Source organism: Papaver somniferum, chromosome 11, assembly GCF_003573695.1.
Source record: "Papaver somniferum cultivar HN1 chromosome 11, ASM357369v1, whole genome shotgun sequence".
Classification (NCBI taxonomy): Eukaryota; Viridiplantae; Streptophyta; class Magnoliopsida; order Ranunculales; family Papaveraceae; genus Papaver; species Papaver somniferum.
Window position 1 is genome coordinate 129,701,255 of NC_039368.1, and position 24,731 is coordinate 129,725,985.

At 36.9% G+C, this 24,731-nt stretch overlaps 1 protein-coding gene across 1 annotated transcript; it reads left to right on the forward strand.

Moving 5' to 3' along the window:
* The first annotated feature begins 15,018 nt into the window (after positions 1-15,018).
* LOC113320164 (putative RING-H2 finger protein ATL21B) lies at positions 15,019-18,496 on the forward strand. Its single transcript, XM_026568103.1, has 2 exons — positions 15,019-16,542; positions 17,674-18,496. Exons 1-2 carry the CDS (start codon positions 15,909-15,911, stop codon positions 18,186-18,188), a joined length of 1,149 nt encoding a protein of 382 aa, XP_026423888.1. The 5' UTR covers positions 15,019-15,908; the 3' UTR covers positions 18,189-18,496.
* Positions 18,497-24,731: the final 6,235 nt, after the last annotated feature.

Sequence of the window (24,731 nt, forward strand, 5' to 3'; positions counted from 1 at the left end):
ATGGACTCCCATTGTTGAGTTTTTTCAGCAACTTCAATTAGGAAAGCCCAAGAGTCATCAGCACTTTTATCTGTGAAGAGTCCATTGCACATAGACTCTACAATTATTCGGGTGGAGACATCTAAACCTTCATACAAAATTTGCACAAGTCTCCATTTCTCAAAACCATGATGGGGACACTTAAGCAACAATTCATTGAATCTCTCAAGATATCTAGCTAAGGTTTCACCTTCTAATTGTACAAAGCTGTTCAGATTTTGACGAATTGTCGCAGTCTTGTGATTAGGGAAGAACTTTTTGAAAAACTCTTTTGTGAGGTTGTCCCATGTCCTAATTGACTGTGGATGTAAGGCATACAGCCATGACTTGGCCTTTTCCTTCAAAGAAAAAGGGAATAGTCTCAATTTTAGGGTTTCGTCAGACATCTGAGTGAAACGTATAGTTCCACAAATCTCCTCAAATTCTCTCACGTGATGGTAAGGGTTTTCATTTTCAATTCCTCTAAACACGGGAAGCATTTGTATTGTGCTCGATTTTAGCTCATAATGACCAGTAGCTTCTGGTAAAACAATGCACGAGGGTTGGCTTGTCCTTGTGGGGTACATGTAATCCTTGAGGCTACGGGGTTCTTCCATTATCTCAGGTTGGTCCGGTGTGTTTTCCTCAGAGGATGTGGGTATGTCAATTGGGTCTATTGGATTGACTCTAATTAGTCGGTTTGATTGGTCTCTAAAGGTCACAACCATATCCTAATAAGATCATTGATCGATGAAATAACATCTAACAAGCCCACAGTCAATGAAAAACACGACCTAAAATTTGGTTTTGTTGGATTTTGGTTTCACAATGGGTTTAGAGAAATTTTGGATTAATTGGGACAAAGCCCAAACAACTAAAAAGGCTTTTGGTTCTTGGGTTCTTTGGAGAATTTTGGTGAGAAAAATCTTAACTCACGGACCAACAAAATTTCTCCCTTCTTTGTAAGGTTAGGAGCCCAATGGTTGGGATATAAACCTATAGTCCAAAATAAAGTGCAAGCCCACAAAAGAAAAGAAAAATAACAAACAAATAATTACAAGCATATAAAAGAAAAAGAAAAAGAAAAATAAAAATTATTACAAGCCCAAATAGAAAATAAAGAAAAAGAAAAATAAAATTATTACAGGCCCAAATATAAACACTTAAATACAAGCCCAGATAAATTTAATGAGGCCCAGTTGGGTTAGCTCATGGGTTAGGCTTACTTGATTTTTGGAGGGAGCCCAAATTTGGGCTTTTTATCCCTTTTTGGTTGCACAGCCCAGTTGGGTTTTATGATCGTCCTAAGCAGCTCAGTTGGTTCAGCCCAGCTCAGTTGGTTCAGAGCCCAGCAGCAGAGAGTTGGCACAAGCCCAGCAGCAGAGAAATCAGGCTTTGGCTTTGGCAGCAGCACCAGCAGCAACTGCAGCTTCACAGCAGCTTCACAGCAACAGCAGCTGTACTTGCAGCAGCACAGCAGCAGCACTTGCAGCAGCAACAGCAGCTTCAGAGCAACAGCAGCAGAGAAAGCAGGCAGCAGCACCAACAGCAGCAGCTGCACAGCAACAGCACCAGCAGCAGCACTTGCAGCAGCACAGCAGCAGCACTTGCAGCAGTGCAAGGTAGTGCAAGGCAATGCACTTAGTGAAGCAAAAACAAGACAGAAAACAGGAAACAAACAGAAAACAAGCAAACCGCTACCGAGTCCCCGGCAGCGGGGCCAAAAACTTGGTGTAAAAGGAAAAGAACTACCTAAACTAGCCTGCAAGTATACAGAGTTGTTGTAGATAGGTGGAGTAAGAAAGGGTTTGTCCACAGGGACTTGGAGGATTTGCTAAAGTTCTCTTTGGGGAGTTTCTAAGGTTATCTGAGTTCAATGGAGGGTACTAAGGCTTTTGATTCCACTACTTGACCCTAGGCTAAGGAAATTGTGATGCAATGTATGTCTTGTTCTTTCATGAAAGACTACAATGAAGAATAGAGTAACTAACCTAGCTAAATGACCCCTAGCATCAGCTGTCTTTCAACAGCACAACTGATCACAAGTATTTAGCTCAACTAGTTAACTGAGCTTAAGGCAGTCTCTCTAATGGATTAAATTCTTACAAACTGACCTAACTGCACTCCTAGCATCAGCTTTCTTCTAACAGCACAGCTGATCACAAGTGAGGTAACTCAAGTGGCAATTCATCAATCCTAAGGCAGTTAAATCAATCCAAGACAATACATATACATTTACTATCCTAGCATATGATCAAGAGCTTCCTATAAGCCCTAGCAAATGAATTAGAACATGAACATGCTTGTAATCATGATGTCAACAGATATAAACATGCTCCACATTACAACATACAATTCACAGTCAATTTTTATGCATAACAAACATTCCACATGAACTGAAAATGTAACTGATATATGAAATAAAATGGAAACTTAAACATGTGTTCACTGGCTAGCCCAGAGATGTCAATTTCACAACCCATGACCCCAATTTATAGTCAGTTACAATTCCCCCAAAATACCCAAATGTCAGAAATTAGGGTTTCACAAAAAGGTGAAATTGACTTACCTAATACACTGATAACAACTCTAAATCTTCCCCCCATGCTTCTGTTGATCCAATCGCATCTACCCATGCTCTGATTTCTTCTCCAACTTCACCTATTCTACCAATTTCAAACCTAGGGTTTCTGTGAAGAAAAAGGGTTGAAATCGATAGAATATGTGTCTAGAGAGGTAGGGTAATGATGGGTTAGGATTACAAGTAGCCATGATGGCTTTTGGAAGAGGCGTGGTGGTGGTTGAGGCAGAGGCAGGCGGAGTTGGTGGCGGACATGGTTTTTGCAGAGGGAATGGGGAAGAAGATGGGGTGAGCTCGATTAGGTTTTGGCTAGGGGTTGTTTGGTTTGTGGGATATAAACTTAGGTGTTTGAGTGTTGAGCGGGATCATCGAAGGATGACGTTTCGCGATCTGGTCTGTGGGATGTGACGATGGTAGGTGGATCCAACGGTGAGATGGGAGGCTGTGGGTAGCGACCGTCGGATGGAGGAATGCAACGAAAAGGACGGCCCAAGATGGAGATGGGCGTTGCGATGTAAAGCGGGAGCTTCGGAGTTTGATGTGCGATGATGGAGCGACCGTAGGATGCTGAAATGCTTCGATCTGACGGCTGAAATCCGAGACGGGCTTGGATAGTGGAAATGGGTTTGAGAGAGGGCTTTGGGCCTTGGGTATGCCAATCCCATATCTTCTTTAAGGACAATTCTTCTTCTTCAAGCCCATTCCTAGCCTCTTGGTCTTATGCACAACGTTCTTCGCGGCTTCCTTGCGTAACTCCTCCCGGCTTTTCACTACTTTTCTGCTCTATTCCGCTCCGCAATTCATCCATACTTTATTTATTACCTAAAAATGCAAAATTAAGTAAGAAAAATATTTATTCTTGAAAACAATGAAAATACAGAATATGGGATAAAATGTAGAATTAATGCACAAAAGATGAGTTAAATGCCAAGAAAAATATATAGAAATATGCACTTTTTAGGACTCATCACACTTCTTTCTCGTCTTCAAACAGATTTAGCTCCGAGATTCTTCCAATCCATGTCCTAATCTCCCCCGATCATCTCTGTCCTAGTAGCGCTCAAGAAATGCTTGAATCACCATCTAGATCTCTTCCGTTCCACACAAACACAACGACATTAAATCTTCCTTCTCGACTTCAAACTCCTCAGCAAAGTTTCCCTTCTGCAAAGGTATCAGCTGATTTCTCGGTTTTCCTTTCCTTCCTGTATCCTTGTTTTATAAAACTCCCAAGTCTTGACCTTTTGTGAAGGCCCACACGAACACGTCTTCATTGTCTTATAATCCCATCTATGTGGAATGGAATCAAAAGACTCCAAACTAATGAAGCAGCAACAAGTCATCTTCGCAAACAATCCATCCTCACGACAGAAACTCTTCGCCAACAGTTCGTTCTTCGATTTTTTTTCACACGAACAAAACTTTTTTTTTTTAAAACACTCAAACCCTAACACAGCTTGACAAGCCTTTTTTTTTTGTCTCCTCTTCATCTGCCATGTTTTCTCGGCATCAACAACATGCCTAAAATCAATTTTCATCATGAACATCAATCTTCTCCTTTTTTTGCAAACTCTTTACGAAAATACTTTTCTTCCTCTCCTCTCTCCATCTCACCTTGCTCTGATATCATGTTAAGGATCGAGCAAGAGAGATGAGAGCATAAACGCGGAAGCATAAAAGACTACATTGATAATAATCTTGGTGTCTTTCTCACTGATTCTTCAAAATATTTATACAATCACAAGACTTGGCTCTCAAAAAAATTCCTAATATAACTCTCACAACTTAAATGCAGATCTCCTAAATATAGACTCTCATATATTATTTCCTAATAGTGTTCAAGCTCGCCCTACCGGCACGACGATAGGATGAACAAGCATAAGCATTACGGTTAGGTACGGGTTGTTGTTTATTGAAACCTATTACAACTAGAAAAGGGGGAGCCGACTATATTTCTTTTAGTTTCCTAATCATGTACGGGTATTGTTTAGTGAATCCGTGATTTCTTCTACAATCTCTAGTTCCCTATAAATATTTATTATGCTAGGAGGATTCTTTGTTGTATTACCTTTTAAACACAAGAAAGAACGTGAAGTAAACCATGGTGAAAAACATGAACACAAAAAAGAACGTGAAGTAAACCATGGTGAAAAACATGAACACCCCAACGTTGGGAGAGCCCAAATCTTCATCATCTTCTTTTATTTATACGAGGAGGATTCTTTGCTGTATTATCTTTCTTTCGGTAATCACTGTTGTTATGTCACCAATTTTCATCAACAATAACAACAAACACGATGAGACTCGCGAGAAGAGCTGTATTGATAAGGGGTGCCCCCAAGCAAAATGGGCAATAAAAAGATACAACAGGATGGCCAACGCAAGTTTGACATTGGATCACGTTGTGAGTATGAAGTTAATCGAAATCATTGGGAATTTCGGTAGCTCATGACAAGAACGAATCTCCCCCTGGTCGAACATATAAAGCTCATATGTTTGTGGATTGGGGGACAGGGCGATATCCTAGGGGAGTTATCACATCCTTCGAACGATCTTGTTTTTTCTTCTTTTCTTGCCAATTTGTTAAGCTTTAGGGTTTTTTTTCGTATACTAGATTTTGTGCCCGTGTTATGTTCGGACAGACCCAAAAATCATCATTTGTTTCTTTTTACTTTTAACCATATTTTAGTTTGTTGTGATGTGATTTTTCCTCACTCGTCGTGCATTTTTATTTGGTGTCGAGGGGATTTGCTCCGCTCTGCCTCGTAGGATTTTATATTTGTTGTAGCTCCGCTTTGCCTCGCTCCGTCCACATACATTTTTAATTTGGTGTGGCTCGGCTTCGCACAGCCCCGATGATGCTTCAGATTTCTAATTTGGTGTGGTTCGGCTTCGCCTCGCCCCGCCCTGTCCCAAGATGCTTAGGATTTTTGATTTGGTGTGGCTTGGCTTCGACTCACCCCGTCCCAATACATGCTTAGCTTTTTAATGTGGTTTGATTAAATTATGTTAGGAATGAAAATGATTTTGGATAGTTTAGGTTTATGTCTTAGTGGAAATTAAATAATTACCCCTATTTCTAATAGGCCTTCACAAATATCTTTACCAGACTTCACAAACGCCCGTGATGGCATAATTTAAATTTTATCTGCAACTATAATTTTCAAAATTCCTCTTTTAACCTTCTCTCTAACTTCGGCTCTTGTTTACTTCTTCGATCTCAGAAAAATTTCATCGCTCCATCCACCGTCATCTACATCGCTTCAACCATCACTACCGTTACCATTTCAATCGCCTCCTCCACAACCAACATCACCACCTTCGTCATGTTCGTCAGTATCTGCGCTTTTGTACCTAATTGCTCTCAACAGACTCAGTATATCTGAGTGAACGAGAAAGAGATTTGAGATTTGAGATAGATATATAGATCTTCGATTGTTTGAAATCAACCATCACCAGCAGCTTCAGTTCATCTTCTTTTTCTTCCTCTCCATCTTCTTCTTCTCCTATTATTATTGGTGATTTTAATATCATCCATGAATTTAGGAGATCGTTATTTTAGGTTTCAATCTTTGGTAATTTCACGTTGAAATGGAGAATCAAAATCATACGAATTTCAGAGAGCGATGGATCAGGTTTGTATCAGAAACCCCTAGCAATCTCCATTTAATTTGAATCTCGCATAAGTTGATGTTGCTTAGTTAGTATAGATTAAGTTGTCGTAGTACAGAATTTATTGATATTGAAAATTGTTGGATTTCAATAGTAATGGTATGTATCATCAATTGACCAAATTCAGTGGTGCAGCGTGGTGGTGTGTGTTGGTAGTAGTCTTTGTGTTAATAAATTCAGTGGTGTTGGTGATGTTTTTGGGGTTGGTGGTGCTTTTTCAATAAATATCGGTGGTTCTGGTTGTTGTAGTGATGCTGGTAGTGGAGTTTGGGTTTGATTATGGTGGATATTGGGTGTGATTGTGGTTGGGACATGGTGGTGGTGGTGGTGGTATCTTGTTATAATATGATTTTTTGTATTTTGGTCTTGATTTTGTATATTGATGTTTGTGATCAAATGCAGATGAGTTATCATGTGTTCGTTGTACTTTCGATCATTCAAATCAAGGTTGCTACCCCTAACTGCACTAAGATTTTTTAGACAAATGATATGTAAAGAAAGCTTCTAGCAGTAGGTATGGTTCAATTCGTTTTGTATACTGATAAGGATTTGCTTTGTGTTTGTTGAGTCGTCTTAGTCGTCATTTTTTTTTTGCGTTTTTTTTTTCTCCATTTAGTTTTACTATTCATGTTAATATGTCCATTTGTCAGTATGAATCAGAAGAACTTAAATCTTGGACATTACATATCTCATGTGTGTAAAGTGTTTATATGTTGAGTTACTAGCTTTGCAGTTGATATAAAAATTATAACAATCATTTATGCAGAAAATAGGAAGACTAGCATCATTTCATGTTATTACTTATATTGTATTATAACTCAATGATCCAATTCTATGACTAGCATCATTTCATGTTATCATTTGTTTTTTATAACTCTCAGCTTTGTAACATTTTCAGCAAGCCATTATGGAATGTTATTGCGTAACTGAAACGTTCTTCTGCCTATATCGGGATAACAGGGTGTCTTTTGCTGTTGAACACTACATATAACCTGTGGAGACTCCAGTGAATGATTCTAGTATATTATTGAACTCTAGATGGCGTTGTCTCTAATGCATTCTATAAATGATAATGTAATTCTAGTCAGTAATACTTCTTAAAATCTACAGTTATGGTTCCTTTTGCATTATGTATCAGCAATTTTAAAGATTTTTGGAATAGTGTGCCGGAGTGGAAAAGCCTCCTAGTAGTTTTAGTTGACAGGAGTCTAATTGTTAGTGACCAATGTAAACGTTTCATTTCTGACCGAATTTCTCTGTCTGTGTACAGGCTAACAATTCTGGATGGTTTACATCATCAGCTGTCTTGAATTTGAAAACAAATAGATTCCTGCCCATGGTGTTGATTTCAGTTCTTTTATGTTTTCTCCAAATGATATTTACATCCTTCTGCACCTTGTCGAAATCAATATCACCTTGATGATGTAAACGAGGTTCTAAAAAGGGTCCCATGGATTATTTACGAACACCTGGTGGTGCTGAAGAAGTATGACAACTCTATTCCGCTTGAAGAATATGAGTTTTCTCGTCAAGTTTTCTCAGTAATATTCAAAGATCTTGCTCTTGAACATGTTCATGATGGCATCCTTGACAAACTATGTCAAGATATTGGAAGGAAAATAACTCAAGAAGGGAGCATGGGTTTTACTAAAAGAGGGAGAGTAGTTTCTGCAAAAATTGAAGTAGACCTTAGTCAACCACTGAAGAGAGGTAATTGGCTTCTTAATGCAGCTAAACAGAAGGTGTGGATTCGATACCATTTTGAGAAACAACCCAGGAAAATCTGCCCTGACTGCTTTACTATTGATCATAATCAAGAGATGTGTGAAGAACGTGCATGGAACATTTTTATCTTTGGTATGACTGAAGCTGAATTTGGAGAATACTATGTGAATCATGCTCATTTAGTTGAGGCTATGCAAAACAACCCAGATGGCATGGAAGGCGAAAATGGGTCGGACAACCAAAATGGGCCGGAAGATCCGATTGATGAAGAAACCGATCCGAGGAAACATAAAAGAAGTAGAGACTCAGGAATGGAAGACAACTATGTTTTGCTAGAAATGAACTCTGAAAACCCTAACCAAAATCTCAGAGAGATATCCCAATCTAATATCAATGGTAGAGGTGTTCAATTAGAGATCGGAGGACCAAGCCATGAAGGTTACGATTTGAACATGGAAGATGCTGATAATGGAGTCAGAGAACCAAACCCGTTGATGTATCATCTTCCTGCAGCTGAATCAACCATAAGCACTTCAAATCAGGTTCTTTCAATTACTCAATCAGATCTTAATTCTCGTGTTTGTCTTGTTTTGATTGTCTCCCCTCATTCGCTTTCTCAATTACCTATTTCTCTGTGCAAAATAGTTGATTTTAGGGTTTTGGTTTATGCTGTCCGATCTGATAGTTTGTATTTCCAGGGTAGAAATAGCAATACCCCTATATTTAATGGTCTTTGCCTGTTTGAAAGCCCTAATTTGAATAATAGTGAATTTGTGTTGCACTCTGATTTAATTTTTTACATTGACATTTTGATTTTTGAACATTGCATTGAAGTAGTCAATACAGTCAATCTTGGTCTTAATCATAGGCATTATTTAGCTTATTCTTACTCCCTGATTATGAGAATTCTTTCCTGGAATTGCCAAGGTTTTGGCAATCCAACTACCAGAAATGCTTTATGGAATTTAGTAAAATCTCAAAATCCCGATGTCATTTTTCTGTGTGAAACCAAAAACAATGAGTCCAAAATGTATCAATATCTCAATAGATTCAATTACCCAAGCTATTGGTGTCACTCTTTTGCTGGCCTCTCTGGGGGTATAGCACTTCTATGGAAGAGTGGATTCCAATGTGATTTGGTACAGTCTAATAGCAAAATGATTAATGTCTTAATCTCTTATGATGCAAGTAGGCCTGAATTTTTAGTAACTTTCCTCTATGGTTCTATATACTATAATGAGAGAAAGGAACAGTGGAATTACATTAAAAGTATTGGAGATAGAGTTAATCAACCTTGGATTCTCATGGGTGATTTGAATATAACACTGCACACTCATGAGAAATCCACCAATACTAGGACAAGTACTGTTGATTTTCCTTTTATTCAAGATTGTATTTCTAGAGCTGATTTAAATGATTTGGGTTTCTCCGGTACACCTTTCACATAGTGTAACATGCAATCTTATGATAATGTCATTAAATCTAGATTAGACAGGGTCATGGGTAATAGTTTATGGATTAATCATTATGAAAAGGCTAGGGTATTTTATATATTGATTCAATCGGTTCAGACCACATTCCAATTATTTTCTTGACTAATTCTCAGTCCCAGAACAGTTTCAAACCCTACAGATACTTTAAGTGTTGGGGTAAAGACCCAACCTGTAAGGATTTAATTAAAAATGCCTATAATACAAATGTTAGAGGCTCTAATGCTTACCAAATGACTAACAAGTTCAGAAATGTTAAACATGAACTTAAACTGTGGAACATTTCTCACTTTGGTAACATAGATCACAAAGTTCGACTCTTAAATGAACAGCTCCATACTCTGAATAATCAACCAATATTTACTCAGAATATGGATGCAATCAAACAAGTTGAAATGGATCTTGAGCACTGGCAGAAAGTACAAGAGGATTTCTATGCACAAAAGTCTAGAACTGATTACATAAAATGTTATGATAGAAACACCAGTTTTTATCATACATCTATGAGCAGGAAAAGACACTTCAATCACATAGAATCCTTGCAACTGAGTAATGGCCAATGGTCTAATGACAGACAACAACTAGAGGACTTATTGGTTAATCATTTCAGTAATATAGGCACTTCCACCAATCCCATGAGAAATAGACAATTCCTTAATTGCATTACTCCTTGTATCACAGCTGAGGATAATGATATGCTTTTAAGACCAATTTCTCTAGATGAAATTAGAGAGACTATAAATCAAATGAATTCCTGGTCTTCTCCTGGCCCGGATGGTTTTCCTCCGGGGTTTTATAAGGAAAATATTGGTCTCTTAGAACAAGAGGTTTGGAATTCCACCAAGGAATTTTTTGAAACTAAACATATTTTAAAAGAAATGAACCACACTTTCTTGTCTTTAATCTCAAAGAAGAAGAACCCTTCAACTCCTATTGAATTTAGACCTATCTCTTTGTGTAATACAAACTATAAGATCATGTCTAAAATAATAGTTAATAGGATGAAACCACTCCTTAGTAAAATCATCTCCCCTTTCCAGGCACTTTATGTGCCAAATAGGAACATTCATGACAATATTATAATTGCTCATGAAATTGTTCACACTATGAAAAGAACTAAAGCTAAGAGTGGAATCATGGGTCTTAAACTCGACATGTCTAAGGCCTTTGATAGGGTAGAATGGTCCTTTCTGATTGATGTCCTAAAAAGATTTGGTTTTTCTAATCATTCGTGTAAGTTGATTTTTCAATGTGTCAGTACTACTAGCATCTCTTTTTACTTGAATGGATCCCCTTGCAATGTTTATAGACCAACTAGGGGTCTGAGACAAGGTGATCCCTTGTCTCCATACCTTTTCATCTTATGTATGGAGTCTTTCTCCGGATGTTTAATGTATTGCGAGGATAAACACTGGATCCATGGTGCTAAAGTCACTACTGAGGCACCTAGTGTGTCTCACCTTTTATTCGCTGATGACTGTTTGTTGTTTACTACAGCAACTCACTATGAAGCTCAGAATTTAGTCGAGGCCATCAATGTGTTTAGTTCTGTCTCTGGGCAGATGATAAACTTCGAAAAATCTGGCTGCTTTTTAAGTAAGAAAGTACACCCAGATAAATGTGTCTCTCTTATTAGAACTCTTAATGTCAAGAAAACTGACCTAAATGACAAATATTTAGGTATCCCTCTTTTCATTAATAAAAACAAATCTGAATCTTTTGCCTTTCTTGCTGACCACTTTGACAATAGTGTTGCCAAGTGGAAAGGCAAACACTTTAATCAGGCTGGTAGGTCAGTCATGGTTCAAAATGTGTTGAATTCGTCTTCAGTCTACCATATGAACTCTTTCTTGATTCCTGATAGTGTCATTTATCAAATGGAAAACTCTCAAAGAGACTTCTGATGGGTTAAACAAAATCAGGGAGGAATTTACATAAAACAGTGGAAAGGCGTTTGTTCTCATAAGCATGTAGGAGGTCTAGGTTTTTGTGATTTAAAGAAGTTCAATTTAGCTCTGTTATCCAAAATTGCTTGGAGATTGATTCATGATTCGGATGAACTTTGGTTTAGAATCCTTAGATGTAAGTATTTCAACAATAATCATCCGTTACATTATAAGAAAAACCAAGAATCGTCTTGGGTGTGGAAAGGAATTTGTAGAGGTCTGGATATTGTTAAAAAGAACTCTTTATGGGAAGTTAAGAATGGTAAAATTATAAAAGCTTTTATAGATAACTGGATACCTGATGTTACCAGTCCCCTTTGCATTCATTATCCTAATCCGAGTTTGGTGGTTGTTGATCTCATTGATGACGACACTAAAACTTGGAATGAGCATTTGTTGAATGCTTTCTTCACTAGTGAGAATGTTAGTAGAATTAGTAAACTTCGTATCCCTTATCTTGGCAAAGATAGATTAATTTGGTCTAACTCTCACAATGGGACATTTTCTGTTAAATCTTCATATAAAGCTTTATGTTCTGTTAATGTTAATGGTACCATGAACCCTCCCCCTGATCCTATTTTCAAAGCTCTGTGGAAATCTCATCTAATTCCTAAAGTCCAACTATTTGTCTGGAAATGTATCACTGATGCTCTGCCAACGAAATTCAGATTGTCACAATACAGGTCAAATAGTGATACTCTTTGCATTATGTGTAATAATGGTGATATTGAAACCACTGAACTTTTACTGTTACATTGCACTTTTGCAAAATCCGTTTGGTCTGCAACTCCAAATGGACATATTACTTTACATGATGCAGGTACAAATCCTTCGATTAATGGTTGGATAAGGCAATGGTTGGAGAAAGGTAGATCTGACAAGACTCAGATAGAAATCCTTACTACTACTTGGAGCATCTGGAGAGATAGATGCTACCGTGTCTTTCAACAGAAAATTACATAGCCATCTTCCACTGCCAGACTGGCCATAAGACTTTTTAATGACACCATTGATCTGTTAAACTCTGAGCTTGATCAAAGAGTTAATAACACCAGTAATGACTTGCATAGTCATTCTGTTTCTGATTCTAATACTGTATCTTATGGGAATCTCCCTGATGATTGCATTTTAATATACTGTGATGCGTCTTTCGACAAAGATACTAATATCACTGGAATTGGTATCTATATGACTACAGCTGCAGGTACCTTTAAGGGATGCAAAACAATCAAAGGTTTAGCAAGGAATCCAGTGGAAGCAAAATGTCTAGCGGTTCTGCAAGCGATCAAATGGGCACATAGCAAGAACCTGTCTTCTATCAGTATTTACAGTGATGCAAAAAAAGTGATTGCTTACTTGAAGAATAAAAACAGTAGTCTCTGTTGGTTTAGTTGCACAATCATGGATGATTGTAATCTGTTATTGAACTACTTTTTTTTATTAGAACTAATCACCTTAGGAGAAATTTCAACTCTATAGCAGATAAAGCTGCTAAGCATTGTAGGCGTTTCAACATTTGTAATGAGTGGTGGGAAATCATCCCTGATTTCTTAGCACAACACTTGTAATTCCTGAAGCTTTTCAATGCAATCTTTTTTTCTTAGCAAAAAAAAAAAACAATTCTGGATGGAGTTTTACTTTGGCATGCACTTACCCTTGAAGCAATACTAGGGAGTCCACTCCTCCACTCCTGTTTACTTGTATACTAGTAGTTACATTGGTGTAATGGTATCACAACTAACTCTAGTCGGAAGATGCGTGTTTGATTCACGTTAGGTTCACTATATTAGCATATCAATTTTCGGGATCAACGATGGTTGTTGATATCAAATTTTGGAATCAACTTTGGTTGTTGATACCGGATTTTGGGATCAACTTTATTTGTTGATCCCAAAATCTAAACATAATTTGAACATTTTCTGAATTTTTAATTTTGGGATCAACTTTGGTTGTTGTTGACACCGTATTTTAGGACCAACTTTGATTGTTGATACGATACATAATCTGAACATTTCTGAATTTTGGGGATCAACTTCAATTGTAGACACCTTATTATGATGTCAACTTCGATTGTTGATACCATATTTTTTTTTCTTATTCTTTTGATTTTTATTTTTAGATCAACTTCAGTTGTTGATGCCATATTATTTTTAAAATTTTTGATTTTTCTTTCAGGGATCAACTTCTGTTGTTGACACCATCGGCGGTGGTGGCAGTGGTGGTGGAATGGTGGTGGAATATTAGTGGTGGTGGAGGTTGGTAGGTGGTGGTGATTGGTAGGTGGTGGTGGACTGGTGATGACGGCGGTTGTGGCGGCAGAAAAGTGGTAGAAAAAGAAATTTGTAGAATTTTGAGTAGTATTTTGAAATAAATAAAAGTTATATGATGAGGGTAACAAGGTAATCTTCCTTTAAATAGATAACGATTATAAATGATAGGGGTATATTTATTGTTGTATAAGGATATATTTGTTGGGCTCAAAATTAGGGACATATAATTAATCTACCCCATGTTTTAAATGTAGGTGAAGGATATTTAAGTAATTTAAAGTAATTAAGGGTAACTTAATAATCCGCCCACTCCTAAGACACCCCTTATAAATCCACCCAAGATAGAAAAATAATTTTGTATGCCTCACAGCAATCGAGCATGCCTCAAAACAGGTTTCATTTGAAAATTTAGGTTTGGAAGCCCAAATTATCTGAAAATTTAGGCTTAAAAGCCCAGTAAACAATGGTCAAAATGCACAACCTTGCTCTATGTTGGATGTGCTCTTACCCCTAGCTTTCGAACAAATCCATTGCGGATATCATTATCATCGTAGTAAGCTGATAAAAATCAACGGGTGATGATACCTGTGATCTTATGTGAAGACTCGTCACTCACGACCAAAATATCTATGTGTATGGTAAAAATCACAGTGATATGAGGGGGAGACTCGTCAACATTACTCTTCACGGCCAAAATATGTACAACATTTATAATTTGAATCAACAAAGCCCTTAATTTGGTCTTATTGGTTGCACCACCACATGGTGGACGGTGACAGCCACCAGTGACCACCACCCAATGGAGAGGTTATTTTCGTCCCACGTAGTCAACCTAATTACTGTCTGACTAATTTTAACCGTACACGTAACTCCAACAGAGAGATCTAACGATCCATCCTTCGCTTATAAAGCCAGAATTTTGTTCACAAAACTGTATTTTCCCCTTTCTTCTTCTCTCACTCTCTCACTAATGGCGAAAAAGAATCTGAGTCGTTTATTTTCATCACTGATTGAATCATCAAACAAACCCAGTTTAGGGTTCCAATCTGAATCAATTGTCAATTCAATTTCATCATTACAAAGAGGTATTTCTACTACTACAATCACTCACCATGATAATGATGATGAGAATAAGAAAACCCCTAAAATTTCTGTAGAAGAAGAAGAAAAAAGCAGCAGCAGCAGCTCTGATGAAGAAGAAGATGATAATGGAGCGAACAAATTGACTGGTGAAATTGGTGGACCAAGAGGACCTGAACCTACTAGATATGGAGATTGGGAAAAAAACGGCCGATGTTCTGATTTCTAAGACCTAACCAAGGCCCGAGTCACTGAGTCAGGCGAGTTATTCCCATCTGGAGGATCGTTTGTTAAGCTTGAGTGAGTGGTTCAATTTCATGTTTTTAAACATTTGGGTTTGTTATTAGGATCAATATAATGAATAAAGATTGTAAAAAAAAAAAGTTTAAGTCAATTTGGGGATAATTTTGTTGAGATCAAAATGATGAAATTTGTTGAGATAATTTTGGATAATATGATTAACCTAAGTGTTTGTTTAGGCTCTGAAATTTGACAATTTTTGTTTATGATGGACCAAGTAATTGGTTATGTTGACATTTGATTGAAATTAGGTGGTTTGAGTTAGGTGTTGGATGCATCTCTTGGTTGCTTATTATGAGAATTATTGTTAGTGATCGGCAAGTAAGTCCGGAATATATCTTTAGGTTGCATAAGGGGTTATAGTCGGTCATGTGTGCCACGATGAGGCTAAGGGCGTGAATTGAAAATTCTTGCTTCCAACAACCGTCTACGTTGTGGAAGTGTCGGAGCCCTTGTCATGTTGAATTGAGGTTTTGTTTATGTCATACATATGATAGTTTTCTGTTTTATTTTTGATTCCTTAGCTTGCCATGCAAAATTCTGAAATCCAATCAGGGGGTGGAATATTTTTTTGGCAAACACCCCACAGTATTTGGGATGGTTTACAGCTTCTTCGAAGCTGTTGTCATCTTGACTTCATGAAATGCTTTTTTTTTTCTTTAGATATTTAGATTAGTACACTACCCACCGCTATTTCTTTATTTGTATTAATCTTAGACTTATTCTCATTTCTTTAACTAATGATAACTTGTGATGATAGAGTAGTCTAAACTTCTAATTATATGGGTATTAGTAGGAATGAATTTTGATCTTAATTTACTAGCAGATGAACTCTTTAGAAATCTCCGCCTCGTTCTCCTTCTCCTTCTTCCTTCTCTTTTGTCCTGGTTTGGTTACATGTAGAACAAACTGTCGTACTCCTCTGTCATGTGGTAGCGGGGAGGGGGAGCCTAGAGTCCTGGTCCCTTTCAGATTAGAAGGTCGTCATAGCGAGGTATGTGGTTACCCAGGTTTCAATCTTTCTTGCAGTAGTTCAAATAGAACAGTCTTAGAGCTTCCTTTATCTGGAAAGTTTTTCGTTCAGAACATCTATTATAAATTCCGGGTTATACAAATCATCGACTCTGATAACTGTCTCCCTAGAAGTCTTCTAAACCTAAATCTCCTAGGTTCTCCTTACCAATTGGATGGTCGGAATGAGTTGTATACGTTTCTTAATTGTTCATCAGCATCTGTTGATCTTAGCAATATATCTTCATTATACGTTCACATCCATTGCCTTAGTAGTTCCACACACACCATATTGGCTACAAATGTAACTACTCACCCTATTCAACCGCTGAATTCAAGCTGTGAGGTAATCGCCACTGTATCAGTTCCGGTGGTGAGCACTTCTGGTAAAATTAGTGATGTTCTTCGTCTCATGTGGTTGCCAACACCAGTTGATGATAATTCACAAGGTAAACTTTTCTAGTCAAGCTTCTCAGTCTTTTATAATGATAATTCACAACGCAAATCTTGCTTACATTAGTGCCGAAAGAAATCTGATTAGTTTGTTTTAGTTTAATTTTTTTTATCACCTTGATGTTTAACTCTGTTCTGTATGTCTTGGTTCTGATTCTGTTGACAATCCTTTAACTGTTCAATGTTCAAATGGATAATTTTGGTCGTTAGCCAGAACCTATCATGTATCTGTGTCCGTGTTTAGTACTTGTTCTCAAGAGGATTCAGAAAAGTTTGATAGATACACTATCATAGAAACAGATTCTAACTATCATGAAGTCCAAGAGATTAAAGATTGCGACTCCGTAGATGGATAATTTCCGCCATTTGCATGAGCGTATCATGTAAATTCCAGAGGTGTAAGTTGGGCCGTGCCAGTGCGAGCGCAGCCCAGCCCAGCACGTTAAAGTTTCAGCACAGCCCAGCACAAAACGTGACTTAGCCCAACACGGACAAGCATTTTAGTTTAGTAGGCTGTGCTGGCAAGCCTAATCGGCACAGTGGTACAGCATGCGGTGCAATAAACACATGGCACATCACAACACGCTAAGAAATCATGTCATAATAAAACACTACAAAACACGCTAAGAAATCACGTCATAATAAAACACTACAAAATACATCATATTTTGTGTAAATTTCACAAGAAAGTCTTTAGTCTAACCAATTTTTGACATTTAATCATCATTATATTGACTTATTTTTATAACAACTCATAAAATACTTAAATATAAACACAAAATAAATGTGCCCGACCCATCACAACACGGCAAAACACGTTTATTTTTCGGCACAACACTGCACAACACGGCACACATTAATCTGCGGCGCAACACAACACGACACGCTAAGTACGTGACTTCGTTGGCTGGGTTGTGCTGGGCAGGCACATTTTACACCTCATATGTGGCCGTGTTTTAGTACTTTTGCTTAAGAGGATCTAGATGAATTTTGACAGATACACTATAAGAAAAACAAATTCAATAAAAAGGGAGTTCAAGAAATTACAGATGGTGACTTCGCAGATATAGTGATTTTCTTTTCCATCATCAAGTTAGTTTATAATGATAAAGGAATTTTTGTTGCAGGTACTATCCGCAGAACAATGATGTTTGTTGTTTTCGGCATTTGCATTGGCTTACCAATCCTAATATTCTTCATATGCTATTACTGTCCATGGGTCATAAGGTCTTACCGTGATGAGGATCGCAGGCTGTTAGTTGCAGTTCTGCCGCAATCAAATGATCGGTTGATATTTTCCTCTTTGGGATATCAGCCGTCATTCATAGCCGCACGCGGATATCAACCATCTTTCATAGCCGCACGCGAACAACCTGCCTCTGGCCTTGACAGTTCTATTATCAGTTCATATCCAGTAATACTTCTTGATGAGAAGCTACGACTGCCCAATCTAAATGACACAACTTGTTCAATATGTATATCAGAGTATCAACCTACAGAGACGTTGAAGATTATACCATCTTGTAACCACTACTTCCATGCAAAGTGCATCGATCAGTGGCTTAGCATGAGTTCAACATGTCCTGTTTGTCGAGAATCTCAAAGTCTCCAGTCACTGCTTCCATCTGCTGTTGCTCCTTAGCTTTCTCCCATGTACATACATTGTTTTTCCGTTTATTCCGCTTTCTTCAATGTACATCCTTTTTTCTTCTCTGTTCTAAAATCAGTATCAGGGTTCTGTTTGGCATGTGCTATGTAAATTCAAATGCTGGTGGTTGAACTTTAAACACAGATTTAATCTTAAGATAAGTTGTTGTCATAACCATTTTGGTGCAACGATTTTTTGGGCACCACTCCATTTTGGAGGGGGCCATGATTATTTCTTTTAGCTTGTTAAGTTAAAACACCCCTTACCAAAAATTTATATTAATATCAAAATTACCTTTTTTACTTAAGTTAGTGTAATGATTAGTAATATGGTTAAATTCAGCTAATTGATGATTAGTGAGATTAAATTAATAAGGCGAAGAAAAGAAGAGAAAGAGAGAATTTTTTCCATTATTTTTTACGAGCTACAAGTAGGGGATGATGTTTTGGGTACTTAGGTATATTTAAATTTAGTTAATGAGGTTTGAATTGGCCAAAACTTTCATAAAAATTAAAATTTACAAATTGACTTCGATTAGGTCAAAAACGTTCGGCCATAATATTTGAAGCACAGGTAACCGAGCTTATCCATAAATGTAGCTTGACTAATTTTTCAGTTAACACATGTAGCCTGAACTCGCTTTAATGGAGTTTTCGCCACCCAAGTATTGAGTTCGGCTACCTTGTCCATGCCGAACTCTGAAAAGTATTTGTTCGTCATGTTTGGAAAGTTGCCAATATAGCTGAACTTCCCGTTCGGTTTAGTAGACAAAATATCGACTTAACCAAATTCCACATTTTCAAATACAAAGAGGAGTCCGGTTAAGAGAAAAAAATTGCGACTCAACTGAACGGATAACTTAGCTACACAAAGAAGAGTTCGGTTTGAAAATATTTGTGACTCAACCGAACTTATCACTTGGCTACACAAAGAAGAGTTCGGATAGGAACATTTTTTTTTGTAAAACGAAGTGTTCTTCGTGTTGTTCATCTATGAAATTTCGGTTAGAAAAACAAGGGCTTTCTACTACTCAAATTTTACAATAAAAAACGAATTAAAAGTAATGGGTTTGTGATAAAAAGAGAAGAAGGCGAGATTTTTTTTTCATACGCAGAGATTCGGCGACGACAAGTAATGGGTGAAGGATGGAAGAAGAGAAGAAGATGAGAATTTCTCAAACTCAGGAATTCAGCTAGGTGACGAGTATGGTTTTGATTTTGTTTTGTTATTGATTTGGATTAGGAAAAGGGTAAATGAGTCATTTCCATACTTTAGGACACCCCTTATAAGTGTAGGGAATATGGCCTTAGTAAATCATGGTCCCGATGAAAAGCGTGGTGTCCAAAAAATCGTTCTTTTGGTAACACCTATCTAAACTTTAAATCTAGGAAAGATGCATCCAATTGGAAGCGTATCCTATCTGGGTCCCACCTGAACGTCATGAACCACTTATTACGTAATGTGTTAGACAACATGTAGGCAAAATGACATTCGAGTATGGCCCATTATTTGAAACCGAATCAAGTTATGTTCAATTAGTTTCCTGTCCTGATGCAACTGAACTTCCATAAATAAATTAGGATTCTCTGTATTATACTTCGTACGAGCCAAAATTTGTTCACCCTAATAAACCGTGGTGCGAATTCCGGCTTTGCTTATTGGTAAAAAATATCTCGAAAACCACCTCTTCTTCTGTTTCACTTTCATAAGTCTTTTTCCTAATATTTTGTAGGTAATTAAAAAGACATAATTTTCTTTCCTATTTTCTCCCTATGTCTCTTTTAAAACTTCATTCATATTTAGCGCCATGTTCCTTGATCAAATCAAACTCATGGATCTTAGATTTGTCTTCACCATGACAACTAAAAAATCTATCCAAAACATATATTCATAAATATTAATTGATTTCTCAGTAATTGGTCGAAATATGAATCCTCAATAAAAAAATTGATCTAAGATCAGAGACATGAAATCATGTACATTGATGGTTTTGTAATATGAGTTATTTTATAAAAGGGTCGTACCTCTTTTACCATATTAGGCTCTGGGTCGTAAAACATGAAGTTGATGCATTTGGGTCGTTGACTAACCTTAGACTGTTAGAAAACTGTTAGATGAATATTTCAGTTTTTACAAAAACCTTGACCATTGGTTGACTGTGCTTACTGTTTGAGTATTTGGTGAAGGGGTTCTGTTTTACCCACAACATCATCACCAGAATTTCCCATCAAACCGTTCATCTCATTTCAAATTTTTAAATCATTAAAAACAATAGTTGTTGTTCCACACACACAACATACTGATTGGGCGAATGTCCCCTTCCCGCCGTGCCTTATTTCCCACACAAACATACAACAAATATCATATCTAAGAACTAAAACCAAATACCTTATGTGCATCTTTGAAACCTTTTCGATCTACAAAAATTTTGGTATCTCCTTATCAAAATTAGATAGACCTAAACCTAATCTGTTCAAATTAAAAGTAAAATTCGGAAGGAAAAATCAATTCCCTAACCAAATTCATTCATATCAATTGCCTAATCTATGTAATTCCAAAGTATCACAATTTCATTCGTAATTATCGCAAGCAGACAAAAAAACTCTTACCAATTCTATGGTTATTTAAATTTCTTAAGAAGTCAACCTCGAAATTTTCTCCACGAGATTCTGCAGTTCCAATCTCTTTTTTCCCTCTTGTTACATTGATTCTAGCTTCATATTATAAGTAATCTAAAACCCTCTTTATTAGTTGGGTTTGGAGCAACTTAGTTCTAGAAATTGATTCAAGATGGAAAAATCCAAAGCTACAATTCTTTCATCAGCTAGCTCATTTCATATTCTCATCAGACACTTAACAAGAGAAAACCTAATCTATTTCAATCTTATTACCATCAAGTTACAGAATTCTTCAACCTCGAGATTTACCATCTCCACAAAACCCAGCGGGAGGAACCCAAATCATATTTCAATCTTCTTCTGAAGTAAATTGATTTCAACGCTGATCAACTTTGGTGAACCATTAGCTAAAGTAGGAGTTTAAGTAAATTTCTGTTGAAACTCATCAGTGAGGTTATATGCTGGATTGTTTGAGATTTAACCCTAGTTAACTGTAATTATTACTTATTATAAAGGGAACACCCCTTAAGCACTGTAGCTGAACAATATTTTGAAGCTGTAATTTTCATTTGGACCATTTTGTCCTTAGTCCATGCTACACTTGGCTCTCGGTTTATGGATATATACACTAATGTGCGAACACACTATATATGCTTATATCCAAACACGGTTACATTCTCAACTCTTTATTTCAATCATTGAAATTCTTCTATAATGACAATAGCCGTTTTCACACACTATTGGCATCAAAGCAATTTTCAAGATATTGAAATAATCATTATCGAAACATTCCAAGCCTACATCAAATGATTGTATCACATGAACCATGTAAGATGTTACTCGGCAATTTTCTCATGATATAAGATGAACTTAGCCGAAGCGAAAGCTTACCAACACATATTTCGAAAAATATGTAAGCGAGATATACTCAGCTCAAAATCTCAAATGTGTATAGAGAAAACTATATCTTAACACGACTACTATTATAAAGGGAACACCCCTTAGGCACTGTAGATAAATAGTATTTTGAAGATGTAATTTTCATTTGGACCATTTTGTCCTTAGTCCAAGCCAATATAAATGATGAGAAATAAATAACATGAGGGTATATTAGTAATTTATATTCTTTTTTGAAAGTTATCTTCCCGAGCTTTTGAGAATACCCACTCTTTTACTACGGGTTTCTATAAGGTACTAACACGAAAAAGTGGTGAACCCTATCCCGCTTGCACGTGCATATGCACGTGCAGAATACTAGTACATCGATAAAAGAAAAGACCAACTTATAAGTTTAGAAATTGTAGTCTTAGTATTTTCACAAGCTCTTAGATTCTTCATGAATCGAACCTAATTTTTTCAAAACATACGTTGGTTCAGTTGACAAGTCGAACATAGATTTGCTGAAAACACATATCTACATTTGGTTGACCAGTTAACAACTGAAATTCTCCCTTCGACTTCATGGACAAGTATAACACTAGGTTCGGTTGATTAAAACGGAAAATAAGACAACTGAACTTAGTGTTGTTCTTCATAAAATGAAGTTCGGCTAAAAGGGAAGAAAAAAAATATTAAAACTGTTTTTACGATATGAGATAGAAATGGTGAGATTAGGTTTAGTTTTTTTTGGAGCTGGCGAGGAAATGGTGAGCTTAGGTTTAATTGAAAACGGAATCAAGTTCTGATCAATCAGTTTCTTGGAGCTGGCAAGGAAATTCTCCCAGGCCATAATGAAATCTAGCGGCCAATCTAGCACATAATAAGAATGATTTTTTAGGGACCATGGTTTTTTTGAGGGGATCATGGTTTTATTAGGCCACCTTCCCTATAGTTATAAGGGGTGTCCTAAAGCGTTGAAATGACTAACCTACTCTTAACCTAATTTAATTTAAAACCAACCTAATAACCACCTATATATATATATATATATATATATATATATATAACCACCACCTCCTCCCACCACCACCACCCACCACCGCCGATTACCACCACCACCTATGATTATCACCACCACCAACCACCGATTACCACCACCACCAACCACCACCACCTCTATATATATAGCTTAATTTAAAACATTAACAAAGATATTCACACAAATCCATTACTTGTCATTCGTTTTTGGTTGAATAAATGAGAAGTAATCATCAAAATGAGTTGAAAATGGAAGTTGCAGAGAGGTTTAATGGAAGTTTTTTTCAGAGAAAAGTTCGGTTACGTCGCAAAAAACAAGTCTCAGCCGAACTTTTAGTTCGATTACGTCGCAAAACGTTCGGTTTCGTCGCAAAAAGTTTGGTTATCACGAATTAATTTTTCTTAACCAAACTCAGAGTTCGGTTGATTCGCAAAAATACTTTTAACCGAACTCCTTGTATTAGAACAACACAAGTCCATAAGTTCGGTTCCTTCGCAAAATAATATCACCGAACTTTAGTTTACGAAAATAATGAGAAGTCCAAAATTTCGGTTCGTTCGCAAAAATGTTAAGTTTTCTTTGTAACCGAACTCTACCTAATTCGCCAAGAAATAAATTTCGTAGTAACCGAACGTTCGCCTAATTGAATATATGCATATATAAGCGCAGTTCGGTTGATTCGCAAAATATGTTGAAGCTTGCGAACCAACCTAACTTCTAACACTAGGTTACTTTTAACCTGCAGTTTGGTTGGGAACTTGGTTGCATTGAAGTTTGCGAACTAACCGAACACACCTCTGTAAATCTTATTACTAAAGTTCGGCTACCTGCGTGTTTGAAGAAAGAAACCGAACTCTGTGTTCGGTTATATGTTCTTGACATTTATTAACCGAACTCCGTGTTCGGTTACCTGTTCTTCACACTTGGTATCCAAACTACCTGAACCTAGCAGGACTTTTTTATAAAAATTTACAGTTTTATGAATATTTGGACCAATTCAACCACCATTATCTAAGTTTGAAGCATACTTGGGTACCCAAATACTCTTCTTTCGGTTGTGGTTGGTAAAATCCATCATTTTCATCTTGAGATTGAGTTTGTGGAAGGATACATTCACCATCTAAGAAATAACTCATATCTAGATCATTGTGACGATTAACAAATACTCTAGGAGAGGATGGAGGTGAAGAATTAGATGAGCTATCATCACTTGAATACTCAAGCTTAGTGAATTGGAAAATTTTTTTATTTTCCATGTTTTTCATCTTCATCTTCTCTAACTTTACTCTCTCAATAATTTTACTTCTTTAGCTTAATCATTTCACTAATGATTTCACTAATCATTTCCAAAATTAATCAGGAGGGTAGTTTAGATATTAATATAAATATATAGATAAGGGGTGACCTATATTTACTTCTAAATGTCATACTAAAAATAGAACCATGGTCCCCAAAAAATCGTTCTATAATAACGGTGTGCACTCGCTATCCCTACCCATTGGGCTTCCAAGCCTGAATTTACAAGCCCAAATTTCCTCCAAGCCTAATGTTTGTTTTTTGCTACCCTAACAAGACATGGCTTCCCCGTTGTCTAGTTTTTGGCTTCAGTCCTGATGAAAGGGACCGATTATTCAGTTTCCGAGAAGCAGGGACGGACCCAGGAATTATTACTGGGTAGGGGTAAACTTATGCAAAAAAAAAAATTTAGTGAGATATTGAAAACAGAAGTTCTACGGATGTGCAAGTATATCTTATGCATGTTGGCGAACAACCAAATCCCAAACTGTTTTCAAGTTTTGTAGCTATTGGTAGACTGTATCACCTGCAACAAGAATAACCATAAACCTCACAAAATTCCAAGTGTTTAGATCCATAAGTTTAACAACAACCTAAGTCTCGAACCCAATAGATATCACATCATAAATGACTTCAAATCCATTTTACTTTGTATCTAAAGGTTATAAGTTATAACAAAAAAGTTGCGTATACATTAAGATTGTG